A 15868-nucleotide genomic window follows, 5' to 3' on the forward strand; every position below is an offset into this window, starting at 1 on the left:
CACTGAAATTACATAATGTAACTCATTTTATTAACTAAGGATATTTTCTATGCATTTTATGTGGCACATGATTCGTTCCCTCCCACTGGTGAATATGTCCAGTAAATAGTTTATGGTTAAACATCTAAAATGACAATAAAACTTAGATTAAAAGAACTTGTTATTGGTAACTGACTTGTTACATTCAAGCAGTCAGATGTTTCTCATTCACTGACTAAGATGCATGTTTTAAATATAGCTTTGGAGCTCAATTAGTAGAGACAGAGTTGGAGCAGAGATGAACATGTATTAAATTAACCTAGTCATTAGTTTTTAATTTAAATACTGTTCAGCTAAATAATTTGGCACCCGGTAAGTTTCAGTGGTGCTTGGCTGGCAGTTTAAGCACATCACTAATTATTCACAGGTTTTTTTTTCCCCCCTCCTCTTTTCAAAGAAATGTGGAACCAGCAATTTATTGTGGTAAAAATATTTTCATGCACTTGCTTTTTCTGTGAAAATATTTTTCGCACATGGATGACTGGTACTACAAAGTTAGCTTTCACCACCTTCAGGTCAATTCGTTTTAGAACATTTGGAAAATGATACTCTTGAAATAAGAAAATTAAGTAAGGAAAAGCGCAGTCCGTAACAGCTTGCAGAGGATTGAGTTTGAGGCTCAAACTGAAGATTTTTTCCTATCATATGATTAAAAGCTGAGTGTTCTCTAAATCAGCCTACTCAGCTTTCTGGGAGAGAGTCTTCCTCCATCGTTCATTTCTGTCCCCCCCACTTTGCATGTCTTTTATTGTCACATGCTAAACTAATTTGAGGAATTTTGTAGATAAGCTTAGAAATGGTAACAACAGAGGACATGATATGTGAGAAAGATTCCTTTTAAGCAGACAACAGGACTTCGGGGACTACAGCCCAGGGTTCTTTCTCCTACATGTAGATCCTCGATGGCCAGCCCCTCCATGCATGTGAGCACACATGGAAGTCAGCATGAAGCAGCAACCAGCACGTGGGCTTTGAAGTTTGCTTAACCTGGATTCTGTCTCACCCTGCACCCTGCCCCCTGTCCCAGCTAAAACCTCTCCAGTGGCTCCCCATCATTCTAAAGCAATGGTTCTCACACTTGAGCATGCATCAGAATCATCTGTGAGCTGGTTAAACACAGAATATTGGGACCCACCCCCAGAATTTCTGATTATGAGGTGAGAACCCTAGAATCTGCATTTCTAACAGATTCCTAGGTGATGCTGATGCTGCTGCTGGTCCAGGGACACACTCCAGGAATCACCGATTTGAGAGACGATGTAGAGAGTTACGGCATAAATAGAAAGTTCTTGGTGAGCTCGTCCTCTGCCTTTGTCTCCAGGTTTCCGTCCTGTTATTCTCCCCTTGGGTATTCTGCTTCAGCAGTGGCAAACTGCTTGCAGGTCCTCAAAGGTACCCTGTTGTCTGGCACTCCTTGCCTATTGTTTGTGCAAATATCTTGATACACTCACTGTTTCTCTTGCTGAGTTCCCTCCTCTCCCTTGTCTGCCTGATATGAATGCCTGTTTATTCTTCCAGACTCAGCTTTCTTTATGTGATGCTTCTGTGCTTAGTCGCTCAGTTGTGTCTGATTTCTTTGCAACCCCGTGGACTGTAGCCCACCAGGCTCCTCTGCCCATGGGATTCTCCAGGCAAGAATACTGGAGTGGGTTGCCATGTCCTCCTCCAAGAGATCTTCCCAACCCAGGTCTCCCGCACTGCAGGCAAATTCTTTCTTGTCTGAGCCACCAGGGAAGGACAAGAGGGTGCAGGAGGCCACACTGAGCTGTGGGCACTCCAGCCCAGTGTCCTTTTGGGGCCAACCTTGGGCCCTGGTCTGAGGCGGTCTCTGATAACCAAAGCATCAGGCTGCCTCTCCTCAAGGACTCTGGGGGTCTCAGGAGGGTCAATGTCCTTAATTTCCTAAAGATTCTTGACAAATCCCCCTGTGCCATCAGTCCACTTTGTAAATACTTCTGTTGTAGTTAAATTATGTGTTGAAATGGACTTACACAGGTGTTGTCACTCAAAATGAATTATTTGTGCTCTGCAGAGTGAGTGAGGGTGATTTAAAGAGTGAGGGTGACTCTGTGTAGCCATTTACAAACACACATAGACTAGTCTGTGAACATCCCCTAGGGGGTCTGAGACGGAGGAGGGGACTCGACCATTCGCTCGGTGACTCTGAGCTTCCTGCCTCTTAGCATAGCTGTCGTCTCACACTGAGGGTGACCCTAGTGTCGAACATACATGTATAATGTGAGCTTTAAACACAAGCCCACTGCTTTATCTGGTCCCTAACTGAAGAATTAATGACACATTTTAATGTCAGAGGAAAAATTCACAATGATGACTTCCTTGAAAGTTCAGTTCAGTTCAGTTGCTCAGTCGTGTCCGACTCTTTGCGACCCCATGGACTACAGCACACCAGGCCTCCCTGTCCATCACCAACTCCCGGAGTTTACTCAAACTCATGCCCATCGAGTCAGTGATGCCATCCCAACCTCCCATCCTCTGTCGTCCCCTTCTCTTCCCACCTTAAATCTTTCCCAGCATTAGGGTCTTTTCAAATGAGTCATTTCTTCACATCATGTGGCCAAAGTACTGGAGTTTCAGCTTCGGCATCAGTCCTTCCAATGAATATTCAGGACTGATCTCCTTTAGGATGGACTGGTTGGATCTCCTTGCAGTCCAAGAGACTCTCAAGAGTCTTCTCCAACACCACAGTTCAAAAGCATCAATTCTTCAGCACTCAGCTTTCTTCACCGTCCAGCACTCACATCTATACATGACCACTGGAAAAACCATAGCCTTGACTAGATGGACCTTTGTTGGCAAAGTAATATCTCTGCTTTTTAATATGCTGTCTAGAGTGGTCATAAATTTTCTTCCAAGGAGTAAGCATCTTTTAATTTCATGGCTGCAGTCGCCATCTGCAGTGATTTTTGGAGCCCCCCAAAATAAAATCTGTCACTGTTTCCACTGTTTCCCCATCTATTTGCCATGAAGTGATGGGACCAGGTGCCATGATCTTAGTTTTCAGAATATTGAGCTTTAAGCCAACTTTTTCACTCTCCTCTTTCACTTTCATCAAGAGGCTCTTTAGTTCTTCTTCACTTTCTGCCATAAGGGTGGTGTCATCTGCATATCTGAGGTTATTGGTATTTCTCCTGGCAGTCTTGATTCCAGTTTGTGCTTCCTCCAGCCCAGCATTTCTCATGATGTACTCTGCATATAAGGTAAATAAGCTTAAGGGAGATAATATACAGCCTTAACGTACTCCTTTCCTTATTTGGAACCAGTCTGTTAATCCGTGTCCAGTGCTAACTTGAAAGTTAAAACAACACTATACTTTATGACAGTTTTCAAGGATTTCAAGGGCTAGCTTTAGTTAAATATGATTTCATGTTATGGACTGACTGTAGGACCCCTCTCTCTTGTGTCACATTTCAGTTGAGATGTGAGCTCTTTGATTTTCAAAATGGGGCTCGTTTCTCAGATGCAGGTCTTAAAAGTTGGGGTGCCTGGTGTGGGGTTTGAGCCCTCTGCTCCTCAGGGGGCTGCTTTGGGTTTTGAGTTACAGGGGTGGCTGCTCCAGGGCTGGGGTTTATGGTGAGTTTGTGTCCCAGCTTCTCCTACCTGTTTGATGTGATTTTCATCTTGTTTGCCCAATGTGTAGTCACCACTCAGTCAGCTTTTAGGCTTTTTTTATTTTGTTTTTAGGCTTCTTTACAAAGAACCTTTTCTATATGTAGCTGTGTCCATCGGAGGAGGCATCTTCAGGATCTTCCTCAGATGCCATCTGGCTGTAGGATGAGTCTTCATTAAAAAATATGTCTGTGTATATACATACACAGGCTTCCCTGGTAGCTCAGCTGGTAAAGAATCCGCCTGCAATGCAGGAGATCCCAGTTTGATTCCTGGGTCGGGAATTCCCCTGGAGAAGGGATAGGCTACCCACTCCATTATGCTTGGGCTTCCCTGGCGGCTCAGGTGGTTAAGAATCCACCTGCAGTGTGGTAAGCCTGGGTTCTATCCCTGGGTTGGGAAGATCCCCTGGAGAAGGGCATGGCAACCCACTCCAATATTCTTGTCTGGAGAATCCTCTTGGACAGAGGAGCTGGCAGGCTACAATCCATGGGGTCGCAAAGAGTTGGACACGACTGACTAAGTATACAGCACGGCACATATACATACACATATATATTGTTGTTAAGTCACTCAGTCGTGTCTGACTCTTTCACGACCCCATGGGCAGTAGCCTGCCAGGCTCTTCTGTCCGTGGGATTTCCCAGGCAACAATACTGGAGTGAGTTGCCATTTCCTTCTCCAGGGGATCTTCCTGACCCAGGGATTGAACCTGCATCTCATACATTACAGGCAGATTCTTTAGCTCTGAGCCACCAGGAAAGTTACTCATATATATATATATATGTGTGTGTGTGTGTATATACACACACACACAAACATATAAACACATAATAAGTATTTGTACATATACACATATATTTGTAACTCCAATTTTATAACATCCTGCTATTTACTACATTTTAACTAATAGTGTATCTAGCAATCTCCTAGTAAAACTTGGCAGAATTGACGCTCTCCTCAGTACACTTACTACATGAGTATGCAGTTCATTGAAGGTGTCCTAAAATAAATTAATGTTATGAAAAAGGGATCTGATTCTAGAGGTCCCTTTGGAGGGCAAAATGAGAAAAGACACAGACAGTCCACCATATACTTGCTATGGAGTGATTTACCCGAAGTCACAGAGCTACTTATTGGCAAGCTGGTATTAAAATTCAAGACTCCTGACTGTAACTGACTGACTTTAAATAAAAGTTGGCAGCATTTAGTAATTACAGAGAAAAGCTCAGAAATGTTGTCTTTCACTCTCTCTCTCTCTTTTTTTGTCACAGTGAATGGAATGGTGTTGAAATAGTCTTAAATGAAGAACACATTGTATTTAATTTTCTCCTTTTGGGAGAGGGAGACTTAGCTTTCATGGCTCCTGGGGATGAAAGAGACAACAGGAGTGTTACATCTTCTCTGATTCATTCTTCCCTAGTAATCCACCCCCCTTCTAAGAGAATAGCATTGCTTCACAGAGACGAGGGTGTATTTCTTTCTAGTTCCAAAGAAGCACAGAGATAAGTTGTTGTTCAGTTGTTCAGTCGTGTCCGACTCTATGTGACCCCATGGGCTGCAGCATGCCAGGCTTCCCTGTCCTCCACCATCTCCTGGAGTTCCTGAAACTCATGTCCATTGAGTCGATGATAACCATCCAACCATCTTATCCTCTGTTGCCCCTTTTCCTCCTACCCTCAATCTTTTCTAGAGATAAGAGGTATATGCAAAGGAAATTTCTGCCATAATATATCCTGACACTTATGGCGTAAGTACATTTGGAAGGAAGGCTTCAGTGGGTTCCCTTACCTATAGTCAAAAGATTTCCAAGCTCCTAAGAGGAAAGATGTAACTATTAAGAATACAGAACTTTGTGTAAGTATATATGCATACATGTAAGTATCACGTCGTCTTGGAGCAGTGAGTTTCCAGTTTTTAAGACATTTCCACAAATTTATTTTGCAGACCTTTTCAGAGGCAGTTAGATTTAATGTGGTCTATGGAGTTTTTGAAGTAGTTAACAATGCTCCACAACTTCTGGAAAAGCAGTTGAAAAAAATTGTACTAAACCAGCGACCTCGAAATCCTATCTATGATGTTGTAAGGAAAGGAAAGAGTGATGTTAAACCTGTTCAAGTGAACACCCCTCATGAAGATGAGACCATTAATGTCAACTACAATATCATGGTAAGAAAGTATATTTAAGTTACATCTTACTGGATAAATAAAGCATTAAATGAAATTATCATCAGATTCCTTGGGCGTCCCTTTCTAAAGTTTAACTGTATTTATTAAATTTTATTGTACTTACATACAAAGTATTTGTCAGTAACGGTATCATCTTATTCATATGAAATGACCAGTTTAGCAGTTTCTTGATATTTTATTATCAGTATGAGAAAGTTCATGTAATTTACTTTGAATATTTAGAAAGTACAGTTAATTTTGGGCAGTATATATATATATATATATATATATATATATATATATATATATCCTTTATAGTTTAGGTGTATTCTAGAAAGTATGAGTATATAGACATATCTTGGATATATTGCAGGTTGGCTCCAGACCACTACAATAAAGTGAATATTGTGATAAAGCAAATCACACGATTATTTTGTTTTCCCAGTGCATATAAAAATTATGTTTACACTACACTGTAGCCTATTAAGTGTACCATAGCATTGTGTCTTAGGAAACAATGTACATACTTTGATTAAAAAATACTTTGTTGCTAAAAAATACTAACCATCATCTGAGCTTTCAACAAGTCTTTGTAGTAACATCAAAAATAACTGATCACAGATCACCATAACAGATGTAGTAATAATGAAAAACTGAAAGATCGTAGTTACCCAAATGTGACACAGAGACATGAAGTGAGCAAATACTGTGGGAAAAATGGTGCAGCTGGACTTGCTTGCCACTGGGATGCCCCTAACCTTCAGTTGGTAAAGAACAAAGTATCTGTGAGGCACAATAAAGCAAAGCACAATGGAATAAGTTATGCCTGTACAGTGAATTTATTTCAGTGAGTTCTGTCGAGCAGTTGGGAATTAAGATTTCTATTTTTTAATTATTATATTAGTTTCAGGTGTATAGCACAATGATTGGATATTTTTACACATTGTGAAATGAGAACCACAGTAAGTCTACTTATCATCTGTCACTATTACAGAGTTATCACAGTGTTATTGACTAAGTTCCCTACGCTGTGCATTGCATCCCTGAGACTTGTTTTATAACTAGAAGATTGTACCACTTAATTCCCTTCACCTATCTTGCCCATTCCCCCGTCCCCGCCACTCTGCAACCACTGGTTCTCTATGACTCTGTTTCTGTAGTGTTATGTTTGTTAGTTTGTTGGTTTTTAGATTCCACATATAAGTGAAATCATATCACATTTGTCTTTCTCTGTTTAAATTTCACTTGGCATAATATACCCTTTAGGTCCATCCATGATTGTTGCAAATGGCAAGATTTCATTCTTATTTGTGGCTGAGTAATGGCTCATCTTCTCTATCCATTCATCTATCAATGGATATTTAGGTTGCTTTCCTATCTTGGTTACTGTAAATAATGATACAGTGAACTTGGGGTTCCTATATCTTTTTTAATTTGAGTTTTTCTTTTCTTCAGATAAAGACCCAGAGGTGGAATTGCTGGATCATATAGTGGTTCTAGTTGTAATTTTTGAGGAAACTCCATGCTCTTTTTCATAGCTGGTTGCACCAGTTTACATTCCCACCAACAGTGCACAAGAGTTCCCTTTTCGCCATATTCTCACCAATACTTTGTTGTCTTTTTGAAAATAGCCATTCTGACAGGTGTGAGATGATATCTCATTGTGGTTTTGATTTGCATTTCCCTTACAATTAGTGATCTTAAGCATCTTTTCATGTGCCTGTTGGCCATCTGTATGTCTTATCTGGAAAAATGTGTCCTAAGTTCCTTAACCAATTTTTAAAATTGGATTTTTTTTTTTTTTTGCTGTTAAGTTGTATGAGTTCTTCATATATTTTGGATATTAAGCCCTTATCAGATGTATCATTTGCAAAAGGCTTCTTTCATTCAGGAAGTTGCCTTTTTGTTTTGTTGACTGTTTCTTTCACTGTACAAGACTTTTTAGTTTGATGTAGTTCCGTTTGCTTACCTGTTGCCCTTGTCTGAGGGGACAGATCCAAAATAAAAATGTTGCTAAGATCAGTTTCAGAGAGCATATTGCCTATGTTTTCTTTTAGGAGTTTTATGAATTCAGGTCTTACATTTAAGTCTTTAAATCCATTTGAGTTTATTTTCGTATATGCTGTAAGAAAGTGGTCTAGTTTTATTCTTTTGCTTATAGCTGTCCAGTTTTTTAAGCACTGTTTATTGAAGAGACTGTCTTTCCCCCATTGTATAGTCTTGTCTCTTTTGTCATAGATTAATTGACCACAGAACTGTGGATTTATTTCTGGGCTCCCTATTCTGTTCCATTGCTCTATATGTCTGTTTTTTTTTTTTTTTGACAATGATAATGATAGGAAGAGCTGACATTGAAGGATCAAAAAGTGATCTCGCTATGAATGCTTGGCTGCCACAAACCAGTTATCCCTGTGGTAACTTTTCTGAGAGCTCCTGCTTAAAATCCTGAAGGTCAAAAGGATCATGAGGCCCTGCTTTCATGGTCTGTATTCGTATTAAAAATCAAGATTAAGCGAGCTTTACCCTTCTGCTCCATGGGAGGTTTCTGTCCTCCCTGAGCTCGCCTTAGGACAGCCGTGTTACAGTTTGACAGGTGTACCACCCCAGTCACACTCCCTATCTGGCACTGTCCCTGGAGAGGGTCACGCCCAGCCAGCATGTGGCTGGGTGCTAGGCGCCAGGAGTGAGAGCCCCTCAGGGCTTGCAGTAGCATCCTGCTTTAATTAATATAGGTTTACTTTTCACTGTCATGCGTTGGAGAGGGAAATGGCAACCCACTCCAGTGTTCTTGCCTGGAGAATCCCAGGGACGGAGGAGCCTGGTGGGCTGCGGTCCATGGGGTTACACAGAGTCGGACACGACTGAAGTGACTTAGCAGCAGCAGCAGTATGGTTTGAAATCAGGGAACATAATACCTCCTGCTTTGTTGTTCTTTCTTAAGATTGCTTTGGATATTTGGGGTCTTTTGTGGTTTTATATAAACTCTTTGTGCGTGTGTGTCTGTGCTCAGTCACACAGTGATGTCCGGCTCTCTGCGACCCCATGGTCTTTAGCTAGCCTCCTCTGTCCGTGGAGTTTCCCAGGCAAGCATACTGGAACTGGTTGCCATTTCCTACTCCAGGGGATCTTCCCTCCCCAGGGATCAAACTTACATCTCCTGCATTGGCATACAAATTGTAGGATTAGTCTAGTTCTGGGGAAAATGCCATGAGTGTTTTGCTAGGGATTGTATTGAATCTTTAGAATAATTTGTAGAATGTACATTTTAACAATAATAATTCTTCCCAGCCACAAGCATGGTGTATCTTTCCATTTATTTGTTTATCTTTAATTCTTTCATCAATATCTTATAGTTTTCAGGCTACAGGTCTTTCACCTCCTTAGTTAAATTTATTCTTGTGTATTTTATTCTTTTTGATGCAGTCATAAATGTGATTGTTTTCTTAATTTTTCTTTCTGGTGGTTCGTTATTAGAGTGTAGAAATGCAACATATTTCTGTATATTAATTTTATATCCTGCAACTTTACCAGATTCATTTGTTTTAATAATTTTTGGTAGTCTTTGTACTCAGTCATGTCTGACTCTTTGTGACCCCATGGACTGCAGCTTACCAGGCTCTTCTATCCATGGAACTTTCCAGGCAAGAATACTGGAATGGGTTGCCATTTCCTACTCCAGGTTTCGTAGTCTTTAGGGTTTTCTATATATAGTGTCATGTCATCTGCAAATAGTGACTGTTTTACTTCTTTTTTTCCAGTTTGAATGTCTTTCTTTTTTTTTCTTGCCTGATTGCTGTGGCTAGGAGTTTGAACATCATGTTGAACAAAAGTGGTTAAGAGTGGATATCCTTCTCTTGTTCCTGATCTTAGAGGAAAATTTTTCAGTTTTTCACCACCAACTATGATGTTAGCTGTGGGTTGTCACCTGGCCTTTATTATGTTAACATATGTTCCCTCTCTGCCCACTTTGTTGAGAATTTCTTTAATCATAAATGGATGTTGAATTTTGTCAAATGCTTTTTCTGTATCTATTGAGATGATCGTATGATTTTTATTAATTTTTTAATATGTATCACATTGATTTGTCAATATTGAACCATCCTTGCATCTCTGGAATAAATCCCACTTGATCTGATTTATTATTCTTTTAATGTGGTGTTGAATTCAGCCGTTATGTTTTTATTTATTAATTTATTTCTGGCTGCACTGGGTCTTTGTTGCTACATGCGGTCATTCTCTGTTTGCTGTGGAGCAGGGTTACTCTTCGTTGAGATGTGTGGACTTCTCATATGGTGGTTTCTCTTGTTGCAGGGCACAGGCTCTAGGCATGTAGGCTTTGGTGGTTGTAACATGTGAGTTCAGTGGTTGTGGCATGTGGGCCCTAGAGTGCAGGCTCAGTAGTTGTGGGGCACAGGCTTAGTTGCTCTGCAAAATGTGGAATCCTCTCAGACCAGGGATCAAACTTAGGTCCACTGCATTGGAAGGCGGATTTCTATCCATTGTATCACCATGGAAGTCCCAGCCATTATGTTTTATTGGATCTGTTTGCATCTTTTGTTATCAGGTATATTGGTCTGTAATTATCTATCTTTCTTTCTTTTTGGTTTTGGTATCAGGGTAATGCTGGTCTTGTAGGGTGAGTTTGGAAGTGTTTCTCTTCAATTTTCTGAAACAGTTTGAGAAGGATAGGTGTTAACTTTTTTTAAATGTTTGGTAGAATTCCCCTGTGAAGGCTTCTGATCTTGCACTTTTGTTTTTTGGGAGTTTTTTTTTTTTTTTTTTTTAAATCACTGTAATTGATTTTATCTTTCTTCATGATTGAGTCTTAGAAGATTTTTTGTTTTTAGGGATTTATCCATCTTTTCTAGATTGTCCAGTTGTTGACAAATAATTGTTCATACTAGTCTCTTATGATTCTATTTCTGTGATATTGGTTGTAACTTCTCTTTTCTGATTTTATTTGGAACCTCTTATTTATTGATGAGTTTGAATAAAGCAGTTTTATCAGTTTTATCTTTTCAAAGAACTGGCTCTTCATTACTGATTTTTTTAGTCTCTATTTCATATATTTCTGCTTTGATATTTATTATTTTCTCTCTTGTCCTAACTTCAGGCTTCATTTTTCTACTATGGTGCATAGTAGGTGAGATTGGAGCACTCCCTTTGTGAGAGAAGCCTCTGAGTTTTCCTCCTCTGCAATTGTTCACCTGTGAATATTGTGTTACTTTTCACCTGTCGTGCTGGCTCACAAATTACACTGTTGTTGGAACTGCTCTTAGCGCCCTGCCCTCCAACTTACCTGTTGGTTTGCCAGCAATTGGCCCTGGTGTTTCTCCTGTGTTTTCACCAGGCCACCTGTGTGAATCCACCGAAGTCAGGTCCCAGGATTGCAGTAGTCGTGTACCTGGACCATCTGTGGTAGCTAGCTATGGAGGCAGCTCAGATTCTGACCTAGCCCAGTCTCTGTGTGAACGTGCCCACAAAGCCCACAGTGGCTGAAACTAGACCCATCTGAGCTGTGTGAGTGCTCATCCATTTGGACATTCTGCAGGCACTGAGTTCACAGCACTGACAGTGAGGGTGTATGTGAATCTGCAGCTCCTGTGGCCATGAGGAGAGATTTCAGCTCTTCTGTTTTAGTTGCATGGCCCCTGGGGCTCAGCTGTGGTTTCAGCCCCACCTCTGCACATGTTCCTCCGAAGGCTGCCCTAGAGCACATGTGCCCTGCCCAGGTAGGCAGGGGCAGAGGTGATGATGGGCAGAGCATGCGAGCCTGCTCTGGGAGGTGCCCTTCCTAGTATCCATGGAGACAGGGGTGCGTGGGGAAGGGGACTGAAATTGCGGTAGTCCCCCTCCTGTGGGTCACTCAGCAATGGTGCCCTGCTTCTTTGGCGGCCCAGGCTTCTTCCATGAACATTCCCAGTTGTGGAGCTCCTTACTCCCATCCTTGTGGGCTGTCTCTTCACAGCCAACAACTGTCTCCTCCCTGTGTCCACTCTCCAAACCCCATGTTCCAGCACCCAGCCCCTCTCCGCATCAGCAGACAACAACTCAGGCTGGAGCATGCAGGGCTGCAGAATGGAACATCCATGTAGGTCTTAATCTGGCCTACCTGTCACAGACCAGTTGCTGTGCTTTCCTCCAAGCTCCTGAAGCTCCTCCTCCGTCCCAGCTGATCTGCCCAATGGTGAGGGGGCTTCCCTGAGTGCAGGAGCCTCTTCTATCCTTCAGCTCCCCACCAGGGGTGCAGGTACCATTCTGTTTCTTTTTTTCTTTCTTAAGTCCTACCCAGTTGTGTGAAGATTTTTCCTGTCCTTTTAGGTGTCCAAGGTCCTCTGCTAGTGTACAGCAGGCACTCTGAGAATTGCTCCATTTGTAGATGTATTCTTGATGTACTTGTGGGGAGAGGTGAACTCCACATCCTTCTATTCTGCCATCTTGACTCCATCCCCATCTCAATCATGTTCTGTGGAAACCTTAGTTTTCATGCCTATGGGGCCTCCTACAGAGTCCTGAACTTCTGGCACTTGTTCAGTTGCTAAGTCATGTCTGATTCTTTGCCACCCCATGGTCTAGAGCATGCCAGGCTTCCCTGTTCTTCACTATCTCCCCGAGTTTGCTCAGACTCATGTCCATTGAGCTGATGATGCCATCCAACCATCTCATCCTCCATTGGGAGCTCAGGGTCTTAGCCATTAGACCACCAGGGAAGTCCCCTCTTTGTGATTATTTTTAACCTGTTTTATATCTGTGAAAATAATGAGACTGATTAATTTTTTTTTGGTCATTTTTCCTCTTTCAGTAAGTTACTTAAGTTTCCTGGATTCAGTTTGGTAGTCTGTAACATGTAGATGATAGCGGATATAGGTTTGTTGAGAGAATTAATGAAGTGTACCAGCAGACAAAGTGGCTTCAAACTTGAGACTCGGGGCTCTTTCTCCTGTCCAAATAGAAGGTAGAGACAGGCTCCCTATAAGAGCTAGAGGTAACATTGCTCTAGTGATTAGACCATCATTGTCCTAACAGGTGATTTTCTGTGATACTTTCTTTTTCACTTGTCTTCTAACAGTGTCTGAATCGTGAACAAGGTATTCACTGGGTCAAAAAAGAAAGACTTCCAACATTTCTGGAAAGTGATTGTTACTTTGAATACAGGTATTGTAATCTCATAAATATACATATATTTTAAATGATTTTTTTCACCAAAAATCATTTTTCTTTACTTTCTTAATAAAATTGTGTACTTTAACCCCATCGGAGTTTGTATTTTGGTTACTATGTAGTATAATATAGAGCACTGGTAAAAATTGCTTAACATTTCCAAAGAGATTTCGTAGAAACAGTACCTAATAAATGTACTTCAATTCTGCTTCTTTGATCATTATATTTAAATTTTTTTCTACTTCTGTAAAGGTATTTGTATTCAGGGTGATAAAAAATGAATATGAATGGCATAAAAAAGACAGAATGTTCTAGCACAGGGCCAAGTTTTTCTTTTATGTTCCCTGACTTTTAAAGTTTAAGTTCCTAAACAGTCTGAAATTTTACTAAAATTTGACCCTTTCTTAGAACAACTCTTTTCTAAAATACAATAAAACAGAATAATTATTAATTAATTAGTGATCCTATGAATAAGCCATTAATTTTAGCAGCTCCTAAGAGACTCATCCTGCAAAGCTAGGAGGGAAGATTGATTTGAATACATAAAATAAAATTTTAGTTTTTATTCTGAATTCTACCATATTTGAAATTTATTTCAATTTATATGATTTCTGAAATACAGGTTAGCCAAATTGATTTCACAAGTAAGATGGAGTGAATCAGGCATGAATATCATATTAGGTACAGAGTTTTCACCCTGGGTCCTGAAAAAACCACCCAGTCCACCACCTCCTCCTGTTGAAGAAGATGATGTTATAATTATGAAAAAGTTCTACATTTCTCTGGGCGAGGTAAAAGTTTGAGTATTTCTTTGTGACTTGGCACTTTGGTGAAACTTGTCTTTTTAGAGACATGATGTTCATTTGAATAAGAAAATGTTTTCAAATACTTCCAAAGTAGATTTAGCAGAAATTATTTTGGATTTATGCTGACTTATTTGCCTTACACCCTTTCACCTGAAATGTAATTAGAATTATTATTGTCATGTGTACAAAGGAAAATGGAAAATTGAAGAGCATGCCCACTGTCACATGGGAAGTAAGGCTTTCATTGTTCATTCCAATTTTTTTTATTATTTAGAATCTATAATATTTGTACAAAGCAATGATAAATTGGATCTTCTCCTCCATATTGTCAAGATTATTTTTTAGTAATTAAATGCATTAGTGTTTAACTGTTACCAAGTATAAATTTACCCTCCACAATTGGAGATTGTTGGGTAGTATAAGTACGTATGAAGAAATCTAACCCAGAATCAGATGTCCTTTTGGAGAACCATAGTATAGTGAAAATTGATGTTAGATCTTTGGCTTTATCAGGGAGGGAACCTTTTTCTTCTACCCTTGTAGGTTCTTTGGCTGGTCTAATTAAAAAATATTGACATAAGATAGTTATAGGCAAAAAAAAAACAAAAAACCAAAACCAAAAAGGTAATTTAGTTATGTACAGGAGCCCTTTAAGAATATGAGACCTGAAACAAGTTGGGCAGTTGAGCTGTCCTGAGCTTGGGAATGGGATAGGGGCCTGGGGCTTCAGAGGGGAATAGGGTAAGTCACAGGACTATAAGAAGACCAGATGTTTGCTAATTAGATGTTTGCCTGCCATAGAGGTAGGTAGTCATTCACATAAAAGTCATCTCTGGTACTGGCTCTCTCTGAGCCTGACCCTGTAACTAAATTCTTTTAGGTGAATTTAGGTAGTTAAAGGAGAGGTAAATGTTTCTCTTGAGTCTACTGGGTCGAGGTCTCCCTCGGCTCACAATAATCCAGGTCATGGCATATTTTGGGGTCACTATCTTGCTTCTCTTTACCTTCTAATTATCAAATCTTTTCTCTGGGAACAGGTTTCCAATATACAATTCTTTGCAAAACCAGGAACTGCAAATATGTTACCCATGTGTTGCTTTGTCCCAGTTTCCATTCATGACAGACATTGCTAATCAATCATGGCAGTTTTCCTGCTGAGCTAGGACTTGGCTCTAAGTTCCTTTCAACACAGCCTCCTAGGCAGGCACTTCCAATTGATCAAAGATGTCATTCAAGAGGAAAACATCTCTGTTGGAATGGATATCCTTATACTATCTTTTTGAACATTTTTTTTTTTCATGTGTAAGCTCCTATATAATTTTGTAGTTTGACAGTTCTATCAGCAATATTTGGCAAAAATGTTAAAAAAAATGTATGCCAGTCCCATTATTTCCTCTGAATAATGCTCAGGGATGTACTAAAGTCACATTTTTCTTTTCTCTTATATTTATTTTTCAGTATTTATTTTTTCTATTAACATATGTGTTCCAATAATGTTAGGGATGTCAAAAACATACTAATGGTAGAGGTCCATAAACATGCAAAGGAAAGAATCAATCTAGGGGAATAAGTTCTGATTCCTTACATGTAAATTGAATCAAATATAAGAAAATAAAAATCCAAGCTACTTTACTTTTACCATTTTCTGTGATGGAAAAAAACTCATTTCTGTCAACTTGAGTAATACCTGAATTATATATTTCTTTTTAATAGCCTTTGAGCTTGAGTGTTCAATTTTTGGGGCTGTTAAATCATTAAACCATGACTATAGATAGGTATTAATCCTTATGATAATTAGTAATATTTCTTTGTCTTCAGTTGTACCATCTAAACACAAACAATTAACCCATCTTTTAAGAATATAAAGTAGAATAGTTAACTGTTTTTATATTTAGCTAACTACTTCTTTCTCCTCTATCTTCTGCTCTCTTATCTTTTTGTATAATTAATTTAATGATTCTTGTATGTTGGTCTTAATTCCTTGATAGTTCCCTAATTATTTTGGTCTCCTCTCAGTGCTTAGGATAGAACTTGGAACAGAGTAGTCATTTAATAAATATTTTGAA

General features: G+C 39.7%; 1 protein-coding gene across 6 annotated transcripts in view; it reads left to right on the forward strand.

Annotated features, from left to right (window-relative positions):
• RGS22 (regulator of G protein signaling 22) overlaps positions 1-15868 on the forward strand; it is a 139170-nt gene that overhangs the window by 24325 nt on the left and 98977 nt on the right. For 5 of the 6 annotated variants that reach the window (XM_055546529.1, XM_055546526.1, XM_055546527.1 and 2 more), the window contains exons 4-6: positions 5614-5835; positions 12905-12990; positions 13619-13787. In XM_055546529.1, the coding sequence (XP_055402504.1) occupies positions 5614-5835; positions 12905-12990; positions 13619-13787 (477 nt within the window). The remainder of the gene's footprint in view (positions 1-5613; positions 5836-12904; positions 12991-13618; positions 13788-15868) is intronic. The other variant, XM_055546528.1, reaches the window with a different exon arrangement.

Source organism: Bubalus kerabau, chromosome 14 (genome assembly GCF_029407905.1).
Source record: "Bubalus kerabau isolate K-KA32 ecotype Philippines breed swamp buffalo chromosome 14, PCC_UOA_SB_1v2, whole genome shotgun sequence".
Taxonomy (NCBI): Eukaryota; Metazoa; Chordata; class Mammalia; order Artiodactyla; family Bovidae; genus Bubalus; species Bubalus kerabau.